The following is a 19905-nucleotide window of genomic DNA, read 5'->3' on the forward strand; positions in this document are numbered from 1 at the left end:
GCGCAGGAGGCACCCAGTTCCGCTCTGGGGCAGCCCAGCCTCCGCGTTTGCACGTTTGCAGTAAATCTGGTTGCTGGGGTCGGACTGAACCTGTGAATGCCGGGATGCTGGGGCTTGCCCTGTGTGTTTGGGCTGGGTGCAGAGGAGATGGGGGGATCCAGCAGTGGATGGAGGCCACGCTGACCCCCAAAAGCTACCTGAGCTGTGGCCAAGTGGGTCAGCATCACCTCTGTGAATGAGGCTTACCTGGGGGTTCCCAGCACAGGTGAGCTTGTGGGATGCGGGCCAGTGCTCACCATGTGTCTGTCCCGCTGCTGCCCCATCTCTCTCCCTTGCAGGCAGCCGCCTCGGCCCCGACCTGCTGCCGTGGGCGCCATGAGGGGTCTCTGGGCCCTCGCACTCGCAGGGCTTGTCAGTGCCTGCGAGGGGAAGGAGCTGCCGTCGGCAGGAGGTAAGGGACACTGGGACCGAGGGCTTGGGGTCCGCACTGCTTGGGGTCCCTCCTTGCCCGTCCATGGGGAGAGGAAAGCAAGGCTGGGTTAGACCCGGAGATCTCAGGGCAGAGGTGGTCAGGGGACATGGCAAGCTGTGCCAGGTCCCCACGTGCCGGGACCGCACACGGGTGCACACTGGCGGCCAGAGCGGTGGCTGCGGACATCGTCTGCCTGCTGAGCGCCGGCCGCCCAGGCTGTGGGGCTCCGCTCAGCATCCCGTGCAGGCAGGGGGCCAGGGAGGGCTGAGCAAGCCCTGCTGTGGGGAGCCAGCCCAGGGACACCCCACCATCGCCCCCGCCGTGGCCGAGAGCCAGGAACGCCCCATGGCCCAGGCTGTGGTTATGGAGGGATGGGGCTTGGCCGCACTCTGGCCGCAGGGTGCTTGCTGCCAGCTGGCAACGATGGCGGCACCATCCGGCAGCACCGTCCGGCAGCGTGTGCGGGAGCCGGGAGCGAGCAGGGACTGCTCTGTAGGTGAGCCAGGGCTGCTCAGGACAGTGGCGAGGATGCAGAGAGCTTCTGAGGGGGTTTTGGCCTCCAGCTGCGAGGTGCAAGGAGGTTTGGCCATGGTGCATGCCAGTGGTAGAGGGCTCAGGGCTGTCACCACACAGCTGGGGACAGTGGGATGATGACTGATCCCGTGGGGTCCCAGACAAGGTGCCCCTGGCTGTGGGGCTGCTGTGCATGGGTCCCAGCGTGGGGCTGGCCGTGGCTCGGGGTGAGCTGGAGGCGGACGGTGGGGAGGAGCCGCTGGCAGCAAAGCCACGGTTGCATCAGTCTTTGCGGGGGTGGAGCGGTGGCTCAGATGGGGGGCCCAGGGGCTGCTGGCTTTGCCTGTGCAAGGGACCCCCCCAACCAGTACCATTCCTACTGTCCCACATGGCACAGGCTCCTGGCTCCGGGCCCTCCATTAGGGAAACGAGGGTTGGGGAGACACGATTTTCCCTTCAGGGCAGCACAGGGGCCGGGGGAGGCTCCAAAGCAGATGGCGCCCGGGGTGATTTATGCCTCGCTGTCCGGCCTCTGCCCCGCTGCGGATGATCTCACCGCTCTGTCCTCAGCTGCCACACGTGCCTGCGGGACCAGGGCCAGTACAACAGCCCCTGCTGCTGTGCCAGGGGTCCTGGGAGCGAGGGACACGTCCCTGCGCGGCTGCTGGCCGTGTGCGAGCGAGTGGTCAGCCTGGGGGAGAAACTCCATGGTGGCGCCTGGCTCTGGGCAGTGGGGCTATGGGGGTCAGAGCTGCCCCCCAGGAGTGGCTAAGAGCTGGAGAAGAGGCAAATGAATCATCAGCTCCAGGGCTGGTGTACACAGAGACAAAACAAATTCCTTCTTCAATACCCCCTTGTTTCCTCCTTTATCTCGCGCCTCCCAACATCTGGTAGCATCCAGCGGAGGTGGATTGATGCTGCTGAAGCAGTAATATATCAGCGGGGTTGCAAACAGCACCAGCATCCTCGTGATCACGACTGACACGGCATTTCCTGTGGCTCAGCCTCTCCCTGTCCCCTGGCCCGGCCCTCACCCTGTCACCTGGGGCCACCAGGTCTGAGGATGTCACCGGGATGGGACAGGAAGGCTGGCGGGCAGCTCTGGGTGCCAACTCCCCGCTTTGGGTGTCTGCGGCACCCGTCCAAGCTTCTTGATGCCAATTCCAGCCGCGAGGCTGTTTTGAGGCAGAACACGCAGCAACTGGGAAAAACATTTCACCTGGTGAACTCGCTGTGGGACGCAGCTCTGAGCTCACCGCCCGTCCCTTCCAAATCTGGTGCTTTGCTCCTGGGGGGCTCTTTGCAAGGAGCTGGTCCTGCTGTGCGACCTGTATTTGCTGAATTTATGATCCCCTGTGGCTTCCAGTGGCTTTAGGGGGCCAGGGTGAGCTCCCAGCAGTACCCCAAGACCCGCTGGGGTTTGGGGGGCTCCACACGGTCCAACCCTTCTTGTACAGTGTCCCTGTGTCCTTGGGAACACTGCAGTGATGTGCTGATGTGCCTTGCAGGGGAGCCGTGCCCGCAGCTCTGGGACGAGGATCTGGTTGGGGACAAGTATGAGAATGTAACAGGTAAGGAAAGCTCCTCTTGCTCTGCACAGCCCCGACTCCCTGGGGATGGGCTCTGCACCCTGCCTGGGGAGCATCAGCCCTCGGCCCCCATGCCAGGGCTGGCTCTCACCCCTCTCCGTTTTATCCTGCAGGTTTTAACCTGATTAAAAGGTTCGACCTGCTGAAGATCTCCTCCATCAAGAAAGTCCAGAACCCACGGGGGCCGGTGGTGCTGAGGCTGGGCACTGTGCCCCTGGTGCAGCCCACGCAGTGAGTGTGGGGTCTTGCAGGGTGGCCCTTGGTGACCAGAGCATCATCCCCACATTTTAAGGATGGGACCTGGGTGATGCTCCTTAGGCTTTGCCCTTAACTGGAGAGGCCAGGCAGCTCCGTGGCACCTGGGGGGATGCAGAGATGCTGGTGGTGCAGCCCTCAGGCTCCCCAAGCTACTTTTCTCCTAGAAAGTAAATCCCGGGCTGCGGCGGCTCGGCTGGGTCCTGGCCAGCCCTTATGCAACCACGGCTCTGCGGCTGCTCTGCGCTTGGCAGGCACTCACCGGGGTCTAGACAAGCTCGAGACGCTGCTCAGCTCTGAGCTGGGTTTGCTGGGGCTGTGGGGGGCTGCTGGGGACGCACATGGAGATTGTCCCTCGTCCCCACCATCCCCAGCATGTCCTGCCCGGCCGTGCCCGAGGCCGTGCCAGGGCTGGCAGGGATGCTGCAGCGTGGCGAGGTGGGAGCAGCTCCACATCCTCGGGAGCTGTTCCTGGAGGAAACCGCTGCGGTTTGCACACCCGTCTCCTCCTGCCCGCCTGTCCCCACATCGCCCCGGGGCTGGCACACAGCGACGCCGGGCACGGGGCTCTCCCACGGGTGAAGGAGACCCAGCCTTGGCTCCTGAGCAGGGCAGTCGAGTCCTTAGATGGCTTCGAGGTGGTGGATGCTCCAGGCTGGTGTTGCTGTTGGCCGGGTGCCTGTGGCAGCTCAGAGCCAGCCTGGGGACAGAGTGGCCCTGGTAGCCAGGTTATGAGCTCCAGGTGGGCACCTATGGGTGTCCCTCCACCCCAGGAGCCTCCTGGGTGCCCAGTGAGGACAGACTCGTGTCCCACGGGGAGCAGAGGGGACTGTGGGGTCCGGCCCACTCCCCATGCCCTGGTCCAGCTCCAGGCCGGTGGCTTGGAAAATTGCTGGTGTGGCGGAGCAGGGCAGAGCTCAAAGCAAATATTTCCAGTGGATGAGTGGCTGCGGGCGAGCTGGGCCATCTGCCTCGTGTTCTGCTCCTGTTGCACAAGCTGGACATGCCCCGATGGCATCCGCGGTGCCACCGATGGTGACAAACCGCTGCAGGACCCATGGGAGCTGTTAGGGTGATGCTGCTCATGGGTGCCGTCCAGGAGGGGGTGTTGGGGACGGTGCTGCCACTGTTTTTGGAGCGCGGTGCAGGGTCTGGCCACCCCTGATGCCCATCCCTGCAGGCAGGTGTTCCCCCACGGGCTGCCCCCCGCCTTCACCCTCATCTTCACCTTGCTGCTGAAGAAGAACAGCACCGGGGAGCACTGGTACCTCTTCCAGGTCACCGACCAGCAGGGCTACCCCCAGGTACGGCCCCAGGATGGTGGGACACACCAGTGGTGAGCAGACAGCCAGAACCTGTCCCCAAGCGTGGTATTGTCCCCTCTTTACCCAGCTCTCCCTGACCCTGCACGGTCCTGAGAAGAGCCTGGAGTTTCAGGCCAGGTCTCCGGGAGCCGCGTTCGTCAGCGCCGTGTTCGCGGGGACAGCAGTGGCATCCCTGTTCGACGGGCGGTGGCACAAGGTGGCGGTGGCCGTGCAGAGCCACGCTGTCTCCGTCCACCTGGACTGCGCCTCCATCTCCTCCAAGCCGCTGCCGCCCCGGCGGGCGCTGGCCCCCGAGGGCAATGCCTTCCTGGGGCTGGATGCCACGCGCGGCACCCCAGTGCGGGTGAGTCCCCGGGGGTGCGGGTGGTCTCTGCGGTGGAGCGGGATCCGTCCATGACCTGCTGCTCCTGCCCCATGGCAGTTTGACATCCAGCAAGCCCAGATCTACTGCGACGCCGAGCTGGCCAGGCAGGAGGGATGCTGTGAGATCTCGGCCAGCGGGGTGAGTCCCCCCACCCCGAATCCCCACCCTGGTCCCTGGTGGGGAAAGCCTGGCCCAGGTTGGCCAGAGAGTTGGTGGATGAACCATCCCTGGAGACATCCCAGGCCAGGCTGGACGGGGTCTGAGCACCCTGAGCTGGTGAAGATGTCCCTGTCATGGCAGGGGGGGAACTGGGGGAGCTGGGAAGGTCCCTTCACCCCAAACTATTCTATGATTCTATCACCTGTTACCTGTCTCTGTGGCCAATGCAGGATGAATCCATCTCCCAGATCACACTGGCAGGGCTGGCGCTCCCAGCTCTCACCCCAGCAGCCCCCCCATGACCTCCTTTTCTCTCCCATCAGTGCCTCACAGAAGCACCCAAGACCCGTCGGCAAGCGGAGCTGATGCAGAGCAGCAACCTCATCGAGATCTCACCGCAGCCCGAGGGCCGGGTCTACACCCGCTGCTTCTGCTTAGAGGAGCCGCTGGGCGCGGTGAGTCCCCATGTCCCCCCATGTCCCCGTCCCGCTGTGAGATGCCCCAGCCCCGGGGTGGGCAGCGCTCAGCGGGGCCGGCAGCCACAACGATTCAGCCCCTGGAAAAGCCCTGGCTCATATTTTCCACTGTGTGAGGGGAGGGAGGGAGCTGGAAGAAGCCAGACACCGTGGAGTGATGGGGGGGCTCCTCCAGCCCCATCGCCGCTCTGCACCCGCTGAGCCGCCAGCTTGGGGCTCAGACTAAGGCAGGTCGCACCCCTGGGTGCCACAGACAGGATAACCCAGGGGTGCAAGGGGAGGTGTCACCCAGGGGCACACAGGCTCCCATGGTTGCTCTGCTCTGTCTACAGGAGTCGGCGAGGACCTCGGGGAGGACCAGCCCAAAGGGAGATCCTGGGGAGAAGGTGCGGGGAGGTGGGAAGGGGTGTCCCAGCCCGGCTGCACCCGTCCTGGCATGCCTGGCTCTGCTCCCCTTCCTCCCGCTGGTGCTGGTGCTGTGCCAGGACCCACCTGCGCCCTGGGCTGGGTCTGTCCCTGCTCCATTCGGGAACCTTCTGCTGCCGCCAGAGCTGCAGGGACGCCTGCAGAAGCGGCCGCTCTGCTCCCCCGAGCAGGAATTGAGGCCCCACTGACTGCTGGAGTAATCCCAGCTGTGGCCAAGGGCCTCTTTGTTCCCTCCGAGCGTCTCCGGAGCGCTGCTGGAGCTGGGAAGCGTCTTCAGCGTACCCTGTGCCCCATCCCCGTGTCACCCCATCCCCGTGTCACCCCATCCCCTGGGGGCTGCTGTGACCCTGTGGTGGGATCCTGCTGGGGATCTCTGGGGTGCAGACTGGGTCCTAGCTGCTGGGTGAGCCCCACAGGTTTGGGGTGCCCAGGGGACAGGGGCAGTGGCCATAAGGCTGTGGGTGCCACAGGGTTTTGGATGCTGTAGGGTTTTGGGTGCCATGGGTACGGAGCCGGTACAAGCTGCCCTCCCTGTCTCTTGCAGTGCCCGCCCTGCTCACCGCAGACCTCGGCAAACGTGAGTGTGTCACCAGGCAGTGCTGGCAGGGGGACATGGGGACCCTGACCCATCTGCTGGGGCTGGGCTGTGAGCTGGGGCTGGCAAAAGCCACCACAGTGCTGGCCTGGGGGTGTCACCTGCTGCTCTGCCATCACCAACAGCCCCCCACGACCCATGGCTCCTCCTGACCTGGGGCCCAGCAACATCTGGCTGTGGGGAGGGTCTCTGATCCTTTCCAGATGTGGGCCTGTTCCTATGACAACCTCTGGCTGGAGGTGTGGGGCTGATGGCGAGTTTTTGGGACCCCATGTGCCACACAGGTCTCCTGGGGTGGCACTTGGGGACAGAGCGCTGGGAGGATGGGTACCGCGGTGGGGATAGGTTTGGTGCAGTGTGCCCTGCAGGACACCTCTCTCCTCTCTCTCTAGGTGACACTCGGTCCCCTGGGTCCAAAGGTAGGTTTGTCACCGCAGGACACACAGAGCCCAGCTCCCGCGGGGATGTGACCATGCAGATGCTCGGCTGTGCCCGAGGCATCTCTGCCCGAGAGCCCTGGGTCCTGCGGTGGGCACATGTGAGGACACGGGGACACTCATGCCCCGTTTTGTCACCCACACACGTCCCCTCTCTTGCAGGGCGGGAAGGGCGAGCGTGGCCCCCCTGGCATCACCGGCAGCAAAGGGGAGAAAGGCGAGCGCGTGAGTGTCCCCAGTTGTCCCACGCAGGGACCCTCTAAACTGGGGGTGCTCCCTGTGGGGGTCCTGCTGCCCCCCATGGCCCCCGTCACTGGCCATGCCGGGTGCAAGCAGAGCCCCTGAGCTGCCTCCCGCCTCCCGCAGGGCGCTGACTGTGTGCGCACCCACCCCGGCAGCCCCGTGCAGGTGAGACCCCCACCCTCCATGTATCCCCTGTGCCAGCTCTGCCACCCCCCTTCACCCCACTCCTTCCTCTTCCTCCCCAGTGTGCCGAGGGCCCGCAGGGTGAGAAGGGGCAGCGTGGCGAGGCGGTGAGTGACGCTGGGCGGATGGGGCTGTGGGTCGGGGACCCAGGAGTGCTCCCCCAAACATTGTATGTGTACCCCAAGCTGGGGTGTGGGGGTCCAGCTCAAGGGAAGCAGTTCGGTGAGGTGAAAGGGGTGGTGGTACGAGACGGAGGAGGTGAGCGCTGCGCCCATGAGCACCTGCATGGGGTCGCCCATGGGCACCCACATTTCCATGCTGTTCCCCCACAGGGGCTCCCCGGGGCAGCCGGTGCTGATGGGCAGAAGGTGAGTCCAGCCCGTGGGTCTCAGAATCACCAAGGGGATGTCTGGGCTGATGGGATAAACCTGGCTTGTGAGGTGCTGGCAAGAGGTGCCAGCACCTTCTGGTGCCAACCCAAGAGATGGTACAGGTGATGTCTGTCTGTCCGGCAGGGCCAGAAAGGTGACAAGGGTGATGGAGGACTGCAGGGCAAGCCGGGGCGCCCGGGGCGAGATGTGAGTAGTGCCGGGTGGTACCTGGGCATCCCCGGGGACGCTCCCTGGGGAGGGGAGTCCCATCACTAGACCAGCACCCCCCATACTGTGCACAATGCTGTCACAGCACTGTCCCCTCCCTGCAGGGCCGGCCCGGAGAGATCTGCGTGGTGGGACCCAAGGGACAGAAGGTAGGTGGGGGCTTAGGGGATGGGGGTACCCAGCAGCAGCCCTGGCACTGACACCTCCGTTCCTTCCAGGGTGACCCTGGCCTCGTGGGACCCGAGGGGCTGGCTGGTGAGCCAGGGCCCCCAGGGAAACCGGGCTCTCCAGGGATCGGCTTTCCTGGCAAGCCGGTAAGGACCCCTGTGCTGTGGGGCTGCGGGTGGGTGTCACCGTGGGAGGGGGCGAGGTGCCCCCAGGGCTCTGCTGTGGGGCTGGCTGGGGTGCTTGGCTAACACCGTCTTCTCTCCAGGGTGACCCTGGTGGCCCCCCGGGTCCGAAGGGAGAAAAGGTGAGTTGGGGCTGAAAAAGGGGTCTCAAACACCCCCACACCATCCTGCCTGAGGGCAGTTCAGTGTGGGGAGGCTGTGCCAGGATCCCCAACTGGAGCCAAGTCAGTGTTGGCTCACGGTGCTGTCGGCTGGACGAGCCCCAGCTGGGTGGCCCAGGGTATGGGTTGGGGGGCAGGAATGCCCCTGGGGTGCTGGGGGTCCTGCAGGCTGTGGCTTTCTGCCATGCAGGACTCAGACTTTCCCATCTCTGGCTCCAGGGCAGCTCCGGAGCTCCTGGACCCGGCGGATTGCCTGGGACACCCGTGAGTACCGGGAGCCAAAGCCTGGGGTCAGGGACGGGTTTCTTGGCTCGGGGTCGGGGCTGCTTGGCTGGAGCGGTGGTGGGATCAGAGCCCAGGCACAGAGAGGGGGCTGGGAGAGCTGGTGGCCTCGGCTGGGGCTGGGACTGTCCCACGCCATGGCTGGTGTCAGGGGTTGGGGATGCTGAGTGGCATTGCCTGAAGCAGCCCCCTCCCCTGCCTTCCTCCCGCAGGGACCCCCCGGCATCCTGGGGCCAAAAGGAGACAAGGTGGGTTCAGCGTCAGGGTGGTCTGGTGGGGGCACAGGCATGCAGCGCCTACAGTCACGTCTCCACTGTGGTGCCCGTGCCCTGGGCTTGGGGCATCTTGGGGGCCACCTCAAGGACCCCCCCAGCCCGCGGCTGCGTCTCACTGTCCCCACCGGGCAGGGTGAGCCGTGCGAGGTGTGTCCCACCATGGCCGAGGGGACGCTCAGTGTCACGGGGCCACCTGGCAAACCAGGACCCAGGGGAGCGCCCGGAGCACCCGGCAAGGATGGGGTCTCGGTGAGTCTGAACTGGGGGTGTGGGGGTGGGCACATGGGGTGGGGGGTAGAGCAGGAGCTTGGCTCAGCATCCCTAATGCTCCCTCTTCATTTCGCCCTCACCAGGACAGACCTGGCCCTGCGGGACCCAAAGGGAACAGGGTAGGTGACATGGGGCTGAGCTGGGGGCTGGCTCATCCCCAGTCGGAGTTGGGGGGACACCGAATGACATCCAGCCTGCCCTAGCAGCACCCAGCCCTGCTCCTCTTTCTCCTCCCCAGGGAGATGCTGGCATCCAAGGGATGAAAGGGGAGAAGGTGAGTGTCTGTCCCTCTGTCCCACCTGCTTGCTGGGTGTGCAGCCCCAGGCCCCCCCTGAGCCCTGTCCCCTCCCTGCCCTTGCAGGGGGACTCCTGCCTGTCCTGCGATGCCCGTGTCCTCTCTGCGCTGCTGCGGGGTTCCACCGAGGGGCTCCAGGGTGAACCAGCACCAGGGCTACCAGTGAGTGCAGGGGGCTGAGACCCCCCCATTCCATATTGGAGGGGTTCCCTGGCTCCCCAGGGCTGTGCAGGTGCTGGTGTGTGACTGCACGGGGTGTTCGCAGGGTGAAGCAGGGTTCCCCGGGCTGCCTGGCATCAAGGGCCAGAAGGTGAGTGACCCCAGCGTCCATTCCCCCCTTTCTACGCCCTCTGAGGGAACAGCAGCCGCTGCATCCCACCATGGGGTTGGGGCAGCTTTGGCTTCCCTTGGGGCCTGACCATGTCCCTGACCTTGACCCTGACATCTTGCAGGGGGATGGCGGCCAGGAGGGACCCATGGGCAGACCGGTGAGTGTGGGGACCCAGGGGTGCAGGATCTGGATGCCGGGGGCTGTATTCTCATCTCTGCCATGTCTCCTTGGTGCAGGGGCTCCCAGGGGACAAGGGCGATCCAGGCGTGCGGGGGCTCAAGGGGGAGAAGGTGAGCCCTGTGACGGGGACCCCCCTGGGACCCCACTCCCTGCTCTGTCCCTGTAACATCCCCAGCTGAGACCTGTGCAACTCATTGCATTGAGACGGGGAGAGCAGTGGGGGCTGCGAGCCCCCACCTGCAGCGCCCTGGTCACCAAAGCCACCGGGATGTCCCCTCCACAGGGTGATTCGTGTGGGCTGTGTCCTCCCATGCCACAGGCTCTCGAAGGGGCAGCGAGGGTGCTGGCGGTGCCCGGAGCGCCGGGGGAGCGGGGCCAGAGCGGCCCCCCCGGCAGAGCGGTGAGTGCCCCCCTGCGCTCACAGGTGCCCATTTTAGGGGACACTCAGGCCTGACCCCTTTTTCCATTTCCCCAGGGCAGACCCGGTGACACTGGCCAGAAGGGACAGAAGGTGAGAGGGGCTGTGGAGGGGGTTCCAGCGGGGCTGTGACCCACCTGGGCGGGGGGAGTGCTGTGTGTCCCCCTGCCTCGTGCCAGCCTTGTCCCCTCTCTTTGCCAGGGGGACGCTGGCAGCCCTGGGGACCCGGGCACCCCGGGCATGGCCGGTGTCCCGGGGCTGGCGGGTGAGCCTGGCATCAGGGGTCCAGCCGGCCCTAAGGGCGAGAAGGTGAGACCCCCCACAAAATGTATGGGGACCTGCATCCCGTCACCATGGTGGCACCCATCCCCTCCATCCCTCTCCCATCTCCATCTCCCCTCTGTAGGGAGACGCCTGTGAGCCCGGTCCCTCTCCGCACGGGGACTTGTCAGATGTTATCGGCATCCCAGGAAAACCGGGGGCCAAAGGGGACCAGGGCCCCCCGGGCATGGGCCAGCCAGGCAGACCTGTGAGTGTCCCCCCTGCGGTGCTGTGGATGTCCCCATTGCGGCATCACACTCTCAGGGCTGACCCGGTGTGTTTTAGGGGAAGCCGGGGCTGCCGGGGGTACCGGGCCCTGCCGGACCCAAGGGGCTGCAGGTGAGTGGGGCTGCGGGGAGGTGGGCTGGGGGGCGTGTCGGGGCTGCTCACTGTCCCTTTGTGTCCCCAGGGTGAGCCAGGACTGCAGGGGATTGGCCAGCCGGGACCACAGGTGGGTGTGCAGGCTGTCTGTGCCATGCTGTGCCATGCTGTGCCATGCTGTGCCGTACCCTGTGCCGTACCCTGTGCCGTACCCCTGCAGCTCCCGCACTCTGTTTTTCCCAGGGAGAACCCGGGAGCACAGGACCACCCGGAACACCTGTAAGTGGCATTTCACATTGCCCAGCCCTGGGAGAGGGGGCACCCACCAGCCCCTCAATTCCTGCAAGTGGGGGGGTCACACCCCTGCAGCATCAGCCCCACCCCCATGCGGGTGGTGGCAGTGGGGTCATGGCCAGACCACCCTGGGGACAGTGCTGTCACCACAGACCGCTGGGTGGGCAGGGGGGCTGCTGGGGGGCGCTAACGCTCTCTCCTGCCCCTAGGGCCCCCCTGGACCCCAGGGACCCCCGGGGATGGCGACAGAGAAAGGTGCAAAGGTAAGCGAGTGTCCCCCAGCCCTCCCTCCCCACTCCTTTGCCCCCTACTCCTGCTGTCCTTCCTCTGCAGGGATCTCCAGGACCCAAAGGTGCCATGGGACCCCCTGGGCCACCAGGGACCAGCGTCACAGGGCCACCGGTACGTCGTGCCCCCCAGGACAAGTATCACTGTCCTCCCTGGCTCTTGACAGTGGCTAAAATGTTCTGAGCCCAAAGCTGAGCTTCCTCACCCTCCTCTTCTTCGCAGGGTCCCGAAGGGCAGCGGGGGCTCCCCGGGGTGCCCGGGTCCAGCGGGCAGCCGGTATGTGGGGGGATGGTGGGGTGGCTGAACTGCTGTGTCCCTGTGGTGCGGGTGGGGACACAGGGTGGGGGACACAGGGTGGGGAACAAGTGCCACCTGCTAATGCATCTCTCTGGCTTTTCTCATCATAGGGGGAGAAGGGCGCCCGTGGCGAGAAGGTGAGTGGGGTCAGGGTGGAGCTGCACCCCCCATGCCACCCTGTACCCCACTCCCTGCCATCACCCCCTCTCTTCACAGGGAGACCCTGGGGAGTGCATCTGCTCCCCCAGCCCCCGCCAGGACCCCAGCTATACCGGGATGCCGGTAAGCACTGCGGGCACCCCCGTGGCCCCCCAGCTCTGCTTCGCCCCCCGCTGAACGCTCTCCCACTTCTCTCGGCACCAGGGAGCCCCAGGACTGTGGAGCGGGATGTCCTGGCACCCGCAGCCGGGTCCGCAGGTGGGTGCTGTTCCCGCTGCGCTGTGCCCCCCGCCAGCCCCCCGCCCCACACCGCCTCACCCCCCACCTCTCTCCATTTGTGTTTTGGGGTGTTGCAGGGTCCCCCCGGAGACCCCGGCCCCCCTGGCCCTCCAGGAGCCCCCGGCCGCCAGGTGAGTTATGGGGCGAATGGGGATCAATCCTGCCCAGCTTTTAGGAAAGGGCTCAAATATTTAAGCGCTCTGTTTGGCTTTAGGGGATGCCAGGACACAACGGTTTACCGGGACTGCCCGGAACGGTGGGAGACCTGGTAGGTAGTGGCTGTGCCCATGGCACCTCTCCCCGTGTGTCCCCATCCTGCTCCACCCCGCGTGGGGACTGGAGCGAGTTCAGAGAAGAGCTGGGGAAGGGGCTGGAACACAAGTGTGATGGGGAGCAGCTGAGGGGCCTGGGGGGCTTAGAGGAGGTTTAGATTGGATATTGGGAACAAGTTCTTCCCCAAAGGGCTGTGGGGCATTGGAACAGGCTGCCCAGGGCAGTGCTGGAGTCACCATCCCTGGAGGGTTGGACAGACGGACATGAGGTTCTCAGGACATGGGGCAGTGCCAGGGGTAGGGGAATGGTTGGACTCAACGGTCTTGAGGGGCTTTTCCATCCAAACTGATTCCATGATCTCTCCCAGGGGCCACTGGCCGTCATGGCTGAGAGGAACATCGAGGTGCTGAAGGTGAGAGCATGGGACAGGGTGCCTTCCCACCATGGGTTGTGCCCAGGGGAGCCCCAAGCACTTTGGGGTCCCCCTGACTCCCTGTGTCCTCCCAGACCCTCTGCGGGGACTGTCCCCAGCTGCAGGCAGCCTTCGCAGCACCCAGCGGCGTCAAGGGAGAGGAGGGGGACGGCGCCATGCCAGGTGTCCCTGGCAGCGAGAACTGCGCCCGTGTGAGTATTTGCCCATCTCTGGGTGGGACTCCTGTCACCCAAAGACCCCTGGTCCTGGTGGGGATCTTGGGGTGAAGATGTCCCTGAGCATCGGCTTGTGTCACCATTGTGCAAAGCTGCAGGCACTTGCAGGGCTGGGCACGCTCTGGGCACGCTGGCTCCCATGCACAGCTCCCTCCTGTCCCGATGTGTCCCCAGGCAGGGTGACAGGCTTGTCTCAGGCTAGAGCAGAGGTGCTGAGCACCTGAGGGGTGCAGGATTTGGGGCTCTGTGCCCCACTGCTGGGAACCCCCAGGTGACTCCTGGGTTTTCTTCCAGTGCTTTGCGCAGTTCCCGAGGGCGGAGGAGGCTCGGGTGAGTGAACCGTGCTGCCCCGCTCCCACCTCCTGGTCCCCGGGGTGCTGCAGGGATGGTCCCCACTGGGGCAGGACCCACCACTGTCCCCCTGTTGCGGGAGCAGCCGGGGCTTTGGGGAGCAGAGGTGGCTTTGGGAGGCGCTTGGCGGGGCTTGGCAGAGCTCAGCTGTGTGCAGAGCCACCCCCAGCTCCTGACGTGTCCCCGCTCCCCGCAGGGTGACAGTCCTGACCCAGACTGTGTGGGTGACCCTGGGCTGCCGGGCACCCCGGGCATCCCCGGCGAGAGAGGCGAGCAGGTGGGTGCGCTCCCCATCTCCGGCACTGCCCTGCTCCTCTGGTCCCCCTGCCATCCCAGCCCTGCCCAGTGGCCACAGGGGACATGGCTGGCCCCTTGGTGCCACCTCGGTGCTGGCCGGTCCCCTGTTCCCACACTGCGGTCACGTCTGACCCAGCCGTCTCTCCCCAGGGCCCACCGGGATTGCGGGGACCCCCAGGGCCACCCGGACCCATCGTAAGTACCCGGGGCGGGGGGCTGTGTGGGCATCACATTATGGTCCTGGGAGGCTTGGAGCCCCATGCTGCAAGTCCCCAAGGGGCCCAGCGCCCTGCCCCGAGGCCGCGGTGACAGGCAGGTGGCCGGGCTGTAGCGAGGCGGAGGTGCAGCACGGCACGGCTGTGTCCCGGCGAGGCTGAGATGGAGGTGAAGGTGCTGCCAGCCCGGACATGGAGCAGGAGCCTGGCTGGATATGGAGCCACCGCCCTGCGCACCCCGAGGGCTCAGCCCCAGCTCCCAGTGCCGTTTCCAGGCTGTGACCTCCCTGTTTCTCCCCTCAGGGCCCCCCAGGCTTTCCTGGAACGCCTGGCGCACCCGGATTGCCCGTAAGGACCCAGCACGGCTCCGCTCTGTGCCCTCTGTTGCTGCCGCTTGGTTTGGCTGTGTCCCTTGTCCTTGTGCCCCTTGGGAGCAGCCGCAGCCCCCCCTCCCCTTCCACCTCATCTCCATCCTCCCATTTCCACCTCTTCCATCCCCACACAAGGTCTTGGCAGATGTGGGGTCTGCAGGCCCAGGAATGATCTTCCTCTTGGTGTGCAGGTGACCTGGCACCCCCGCTGAGTGCCCACAGTTTGTCACAGCTCCCGTGGGGTGGGCTGGGGGCACCGGGTGGTACCCGACTGCTGCCCCTTCCCTGCTGCCCCTGGGGACTCCCCTTGGGGAGCAAGGAGGACCCTCTGTGCAGCCGGTGCTGCCTGGGCTCATCCTCCTCTTCCTCTGGTCCTTGGCTCCCCTGGGGCCAACCAGCCTCCAGCATCATCTTCATCTCATCTCCATCCTCATCTTCATCTTCATCCTCCTGTTCCCTCATAGCACAAGGTGAGGTGAGGCTGCGCCGGCAGCTCCCGGAGGATCCTGCCCTTCCGTGCCAACCGTGTCCTGCTCTTGTCCCCCCGTCCACTAATGTCACCACAGTCTGTGTGGGTCTCTGTGGGTCTCTGTGGGTCGTTGCTCTGCGGTGTGCCAGCGTGTCCTGTCCAGTCTCGGCACCATGTCACCCCACTAACCCACCCCAGCGGCCCCGTGACATGGAGCCATGGGGCTCCTGTGTGTCACCCGTGTCTGGCCCACCCTGGGAGGGCAGGGGGTGGCACCAGGCTGGAGCTGTGGTCTGAAGCGTGTCCTGGGCAGTGCCTGGGGCTGCCAGGAGCTGGGCACCTCGTGCAGCACCCCCAGGGCTGAGATTTCAGTGGCCCGGTGGCACCAGAGCTGCCTTTGGGTCATGACGTGTGGCAGCAGTGACCTGTGTCTGGGTGTGAGCGTCACTTGGGTGCCGAGCCTGGTGCCTGTGGGTGCAGGGAGCCCGGCTGGGGGACGAGCGGGTCCCCCCGGTGCCTGGAGGTGCTGGGCAGGCTGGGGCTGTGGGCTGGTGGAGGTCACAGACCTGTGCCTGGTCCTTGTCCCCTGCGCTCTGCCCGGCGGTGCTGCCAGGTGGGCGCAGCCCCGGGGGCCACAGGAGACCCCCTGTAGCTCCTCTCTTCTCCCTCCAAAGGGTCTCCAGGGTGATCGTGGCCCTGCCGGGCTTGCCGGAGCCAAAGGGGAGCCGGTGAGTGGTGTGAGAGGAGGGGACGGGGGGGACACTGGTGCGCTGGGTTGGCTCAGCGTTCTCCTCCTCCGGCACAGGGACCTCCAGGACAGCCCGGCTACCCCGGCGCGACGGGTCCCCCCGGCCTTCCCGTGAGTACCGTGGGGAGCCAAGCAGCATCTGCCAGCCCCTGGCCACCTCTTGTGTCCCCACATCTCTCCCTGCAGCTTGTTGGGGCCCCCCCACTGTTGGGGATGGGCAGCTGGGGGACCCCAGTGGGCACTGAGCACCATGTCCCTGCAGGGCTCACCCCTGTCGCACCTGTCCCCAGTCCCACACGTTCCCGGTGCCCTCTCCACTGCTCATCGGTTCACTCCATCCGTGTCCTCTCCATCTGTGCCCCATCTGTCCCCCCCACTCCCATACATGCCCCATGTCCCAGCCCATCCCCTGTCCTGCGCAGGGTCTTAATCTCCTTCCTTCCCCAGGGCATCAAGGGCGAGCGAGGCTACGTGGGCCCCCCCGGGGAAAAGGGGGAACTGGTGAGTCCCTCGGGGCCCTGCACCAGGGGCAGAGGGGCTGGGGGGTCTCCCAGGTGCCGCCTTCCCCACGGTCCTGCCAGCTGCATCCATCTGACCCTGTTTTCCCCTCTTCCCAGGGACCCCCTGGCTTGGACGGTCTCCCCGGTCCCGTGGGGCCAGCGGTAGGTGCCCACCCCGCTCGGCTCCTGGGGGGCTGTGGGGAATGCAGGGGGGTAAGCTGTGGTGGCTGTGGGTGCAGCGAGGTGCCCCCCACCCACCTCACCCCCTCTGCAGGGACCGAGGGGTGAGCGTGGACTCCCGGGCAGCGCTGGTGAGAAGGGGGACCAGGTGAGTGTCCCCGAGGGGACTGGGATCCCTGGGACCCCTAAGGGGGCAGGATGTGGCTGTTGGGGTCCAGCTCAGCTCTTGTCTCTCCACAGGGTTTCCAGGGCCAGCCTGGCTTCCCGGGGCCACCGGTGAGTCACTGTGGGGTGACCCTGCGATCCAGCTGGGGATGAGGATGAAATGGGAAAGGGACGGGGTTGAGGATGGGAATGGGATGGAGATGAGGATGGGATGAGAGTGGAATGGGAATGGCATAGGAATGAGGATGAATGTGTGATGGGGATGAGGGTGAGGACGGAACAGGGATGGGAATGAGATAGGGATGGGATGGGGATAAGGATGAGGATGGGAGTTTCTTGCAGAAAGTGTGTTTTCCATGGGGCAGGGTGTGGAGAGCAGCCCCACAGCAAACGTGTTAAAATGAATCTGGAGGCAGTGAGCAGTGCTGCCCCACACTTAACACCTCGCTTCTCTTTAGGGGCCCCCTGGCTTCCCAGGGAAGGTTGGTCCAGCTGGGCCACCAGGACCCATGGCTGAGAAGGTTAGTGCCACCGGGACAAGGCTGCTTTTGTCCCCCGCTCTGTAGGATGGCCGAGGGGTGCCTGGGCACAGCCCTGGCTGCTCCCCTGACCCTTCCATGGCTCTTTCAGGGCAGCGAGGGCATGCGCGGGCCCACGGGGATGCCAGGGCCCCCTGGACCCCCCGGACCTCCTGGCATCCAAGTAAGACCCCCCCCATGCCAACCCTGGGCACAGGACCACCTGTGTCACAGTGCTGCTGGGGAGTGTTGCTGGCTGGAGCCACTCCCCGGACACATGTTCCCATGACCTGGGGGGCCCAGAGCAGGTCCCTCAGGGACCCCCCCAGAGCCCCTCAGTGCAAACCACCCTTGGCACCCCCTCCTTGCCTCCGCAGGGCCCCGCTGGCTTGGAAGGACTGGATGGCAAGGATGGCAAGCCAGGGCTGCGGGTGAGGCTGCGGGGCTCTCCTGGGTGCTGGTGGGGGCCAGCAACTCTGCAACCCCCCAGGACACCCCCAAGCCCTATCTCTTTTTCCCCAGGGTGACCCTGGTCCCCCTGGGCCACCAGGGATGATGGGTCCTCCGGTGAGTGACAGCCTTCCTTGTCACCCCTCCCTGATGCTCGGTGCCTGGCGTGTCCCTGCAGCCAGGACCAGATGTCCCCTGACCTGGGATTGTCCCCCCCCAGCCCAATGCTGAAAGTTGGGGTCCCCAGCAGAGACCGGGGTTGGGGTCACCTGCCTCAGTCTGCTGGCAGGGACTGGGACCCCCACCCAGCTCTTTTCTCTCCCCAGGGCTTCAAGGGGAAGACAGGGCACCCGGGTCTCCCGGGACCGAAGGTGAGCGATGGTGGCACTGGGGGACACTTGTGTGGTGACATCCCCAGGCACCTCGGTCCTGGGCCAGGGTCTGCATGCACTGCACTGCCCAGCATGTCCCTTCCTCCTTCTAGGGTGACTGCGGCAAACCCGGCCCCCCAGGGATCGCGGGCCGGCCGGGAGCGGAGGTGAGCGAGGGGCTGCGTGGGCATGGGAGCCCTGAGCCGGGTGAGCCCCACGCGCCCCCCCTCATTGTGCTGCCTTTCCCAGGGTGACCCTGGACCCATGGGACCCCAAGGCCGGCAGGGACCCCCAGGGCTCATCGTAAGTTGGTACAGCGGGACAATGCCCATGGCAGGACCTCCCTGCAGCACAGGGAGCGGGGTCATCACCCACAGCCCCCCCAGCTGACACCCCTCTTTCTTTGCCCCCCAGGGCCCACCCGGTAGCCCGGGGCAGCCGGGTCCTGCTGGCCTCGCTGGAGTGGTGAGTACTGCCCAGCTGCAGGATGTGGGGGCCAGAGGTTGCCCCAGTTTTGGGGGCCATTGTCCCCAACCTGTGCCTGTCCCCTTCCTCTTGCCTCTCTGCAGGGGCTGAAGGGCGAGCGGGGCTCAGTGGGGGAGCGAGGGCTGCCGGGGATGCCAGGACAGCCGGGACCCCCAGGCCACCCGGGACCACCGGTGAGTGCAGTGGGGGTGGCACAGACCCCCCACACCCCAGTGCAGTGGGGACCTCAAGGACAGCACTGTGATGGTCACCGCCTCACCCTGCCCCACTTTGATTTCGCAGGGGGAGCAGGGACAAGATGGACCCGTTGGTAAAGAGGTACAAGCATGGGCTCTGTGGGACCCGGGGCTGGATCATGGCATCATCTGGCCTGACCACAGCATCCCCAGGGTGCCTGTGTAGGGGACATCCCTGCCACCCTGCTCCTCTGTGTCTCCCCAGGGTCCCCCAGGAAAACCGGGTACTGCAGGACCCGCTGGCCAGAAGGTGAGGGGAGAGCCCGGTTGTGCCACCGCAGCCATCCCAGTGTCCCCCAGCCCTGCTCGGGGCTGGAGATGCTGGGGTTCAGCCCTGACCCTCCACCTCTCCACAGGGTGAAGCTGGATCGCCTGGAGAGAGGGGCTACCCCGGGGAGAAGGGCAGAGCCGGCATGCCGGGTGGGCCAGGGAAAAGTGGCTCCATGGGCCTCGTGGGGCCACGGGGGCCCATGGGAGAGAGGGGCCCCCCTGGCTCACCAGGACCTGCAGGCAGCCCCGGGCTGCCAGGACCCCCGGGGATGATGGTAAGGAGGGACGGCCGGGGTCCTCATGCCCCCATGACCCCAAGTGGTGATGTCCCCTCCTGTGTCCACCCAGGGAGACGTGGTGAATTACGATGAGATCAAGAGGTTCATCCGGCAGGAGCTGAGCAAGATGTTTGATGGTAATGGGGCGGGGGGGTGAGGACTGGTGGCACCCTGCCATTGCCATATACCTGCCAGTGCTGAGCGTGTCATGTCCCCGCAGAGCGGATGGCGTATTACACCTCCCGCATGCACTTCCCGGTGGAGATGGTGGCATCCCCAGGCAGACCTGGTCCCCCAGGGAAGGATGGGCTGCCTGGCCGGCCGGGACCCCCTGGCTCCCCGGGGATGCCGGGACAGATCGGCAGAGAGGGGCGGCAGGGAGTGCCGGGCATGCGGGGTAGGTGCTGCTCCCCAGGGTGTTCCCAGTGTCCCTAAGGCATTTCTGACGTCCCCAAGGCATTCCCAGGGGAATCACTGGGGTCTCACCTCTCTACATCCCCTTCTCCTCCAGGTGAGCCAGGTGCCAAAGGAGAGAAAGGAGAGAAAGGCGTGGGGATGATGGGGGACAGCGGCCCCCCAGGACCCCCAGGTGAGCCCCCTCTCTCCGCTTGTCCATCAGCCCCATGCTGGGGCTCGCTGCCACCTGTGTTTTTCTCTCCATCTTTTCCAGGTCCCCAAGGACCACCAGGCTATGGCAAGATGGGACCCCCAGGCCCCGTGGGACAACAGGGCATCCCCGGTGTCCCCGGCCCCCCTGGTGCCACGGGGCAGCCGGGCAAGACTGGGCACTGCAGCCCGGCAGACTGCATGGGCGCCATGCCCCTGGAGCAGCCCCTCTTCCAGCCCAAAAACGTCAAGGGCCCCTTCGGCTGAAGGGTCCCCCGCACCCCCCGCCTTTGCTGTTAATATTGTTCCCCCGCTG

The 19905-nt window shown here is 65.8% G+C and overlaps 1 protein-coding gene across 1 annotated transcript; it reads left to right on the forward strand.

Moving 5' to 3' along the window:
• Window positions 1-375: 375 nt before the first annotated feature.
• On the forward strand, window positions 376-19856 carry COL16A1 (collagen type XVI alpha 1 chain; the record flags this gene model as incomplete). Its single annotated transcript, XM_080357670.1, has 70 exons — window positions 376-451; window positions 2494-2556; window positions 2688-2805; window positions 4010-4133; window positions 4222-4497; window positions 4576-4656; window positions 5001-5132; window positions 5486-5539; window positions 6124-6156; window positions 6567-6593; window positions 6774-6836; window positions 6978-7019; window positions 7100-7144; window positions 7370-7405; window positions 7553-7615; window positions 7741-7785; window positions 7855-7950; window positions 8070-8108; window positions 8367-8411; window positions 8642-8677; window positions 8837-8953; window positions 9058-9093; window positions 9213-9248; window positions 9336-9431; window positions 9535-9579; window positions 9722-9757; window positions 9837-9890; window positions 10064-10180; window positions 10256-10291; window positions 10400-10507; window positions 10605-10727; window positions 10805-10858; window positions 10929-10970; window positions 11084-11119; window positions 11344-11397; window positions 11468-11536; window positions 11645-11698; window positions 11830-11856; window positions 11936-12001; window positions 12083-12136; window positions 12235-12288; window positions 12372-12425; window positions 12798-12842; window positions 12938-13054; window positions 13373-13408; window positions 13626-13706; window positions 13877-13921; window positions 14245-14289; window positions 15456-15509; window positions 15587-15640; window positions 15977-16030; window positions 16147-16191; window positions 16304-16357; window positions 16450-16485; window positions 16833-16895; window positions 17005-17076; window positions 17270-17323; window positions 17415-17459; window positions 17669-17713; window positions 17827-17880; window positions 17963-18016; window positions 18128-18178; window positions 18283-18372; window positions 18482-18517; window positions 18641-18685; window positions 18792-18980; window positions 19054-19120; window positions 19204-19380; window positions 19495-19572; window positions 19654-19856. The coding sequence occupies 70 exons, from the start codon at window positions 376-378 to the stop codon at window positions 19854-19856; spliced, it is 4851 nt and encodes a 1616-aa protein (XP_080213796.1).
• Window positions 19857-19905: the final 49 nt, after the last annotated feature.

Source organism: Nesoenas mayeri, assembly GCF_963082525.1.
Source record: "Nesoenas mayeri genome assembly, chromosome: 21".
In the NCBI taxonomy this organism is placed as follows: Eukaryota; Metazoa; Chordata; class Aves; order Columbiformes; family Columbidae; genus Nesoenas; species Nesoenas mayeri.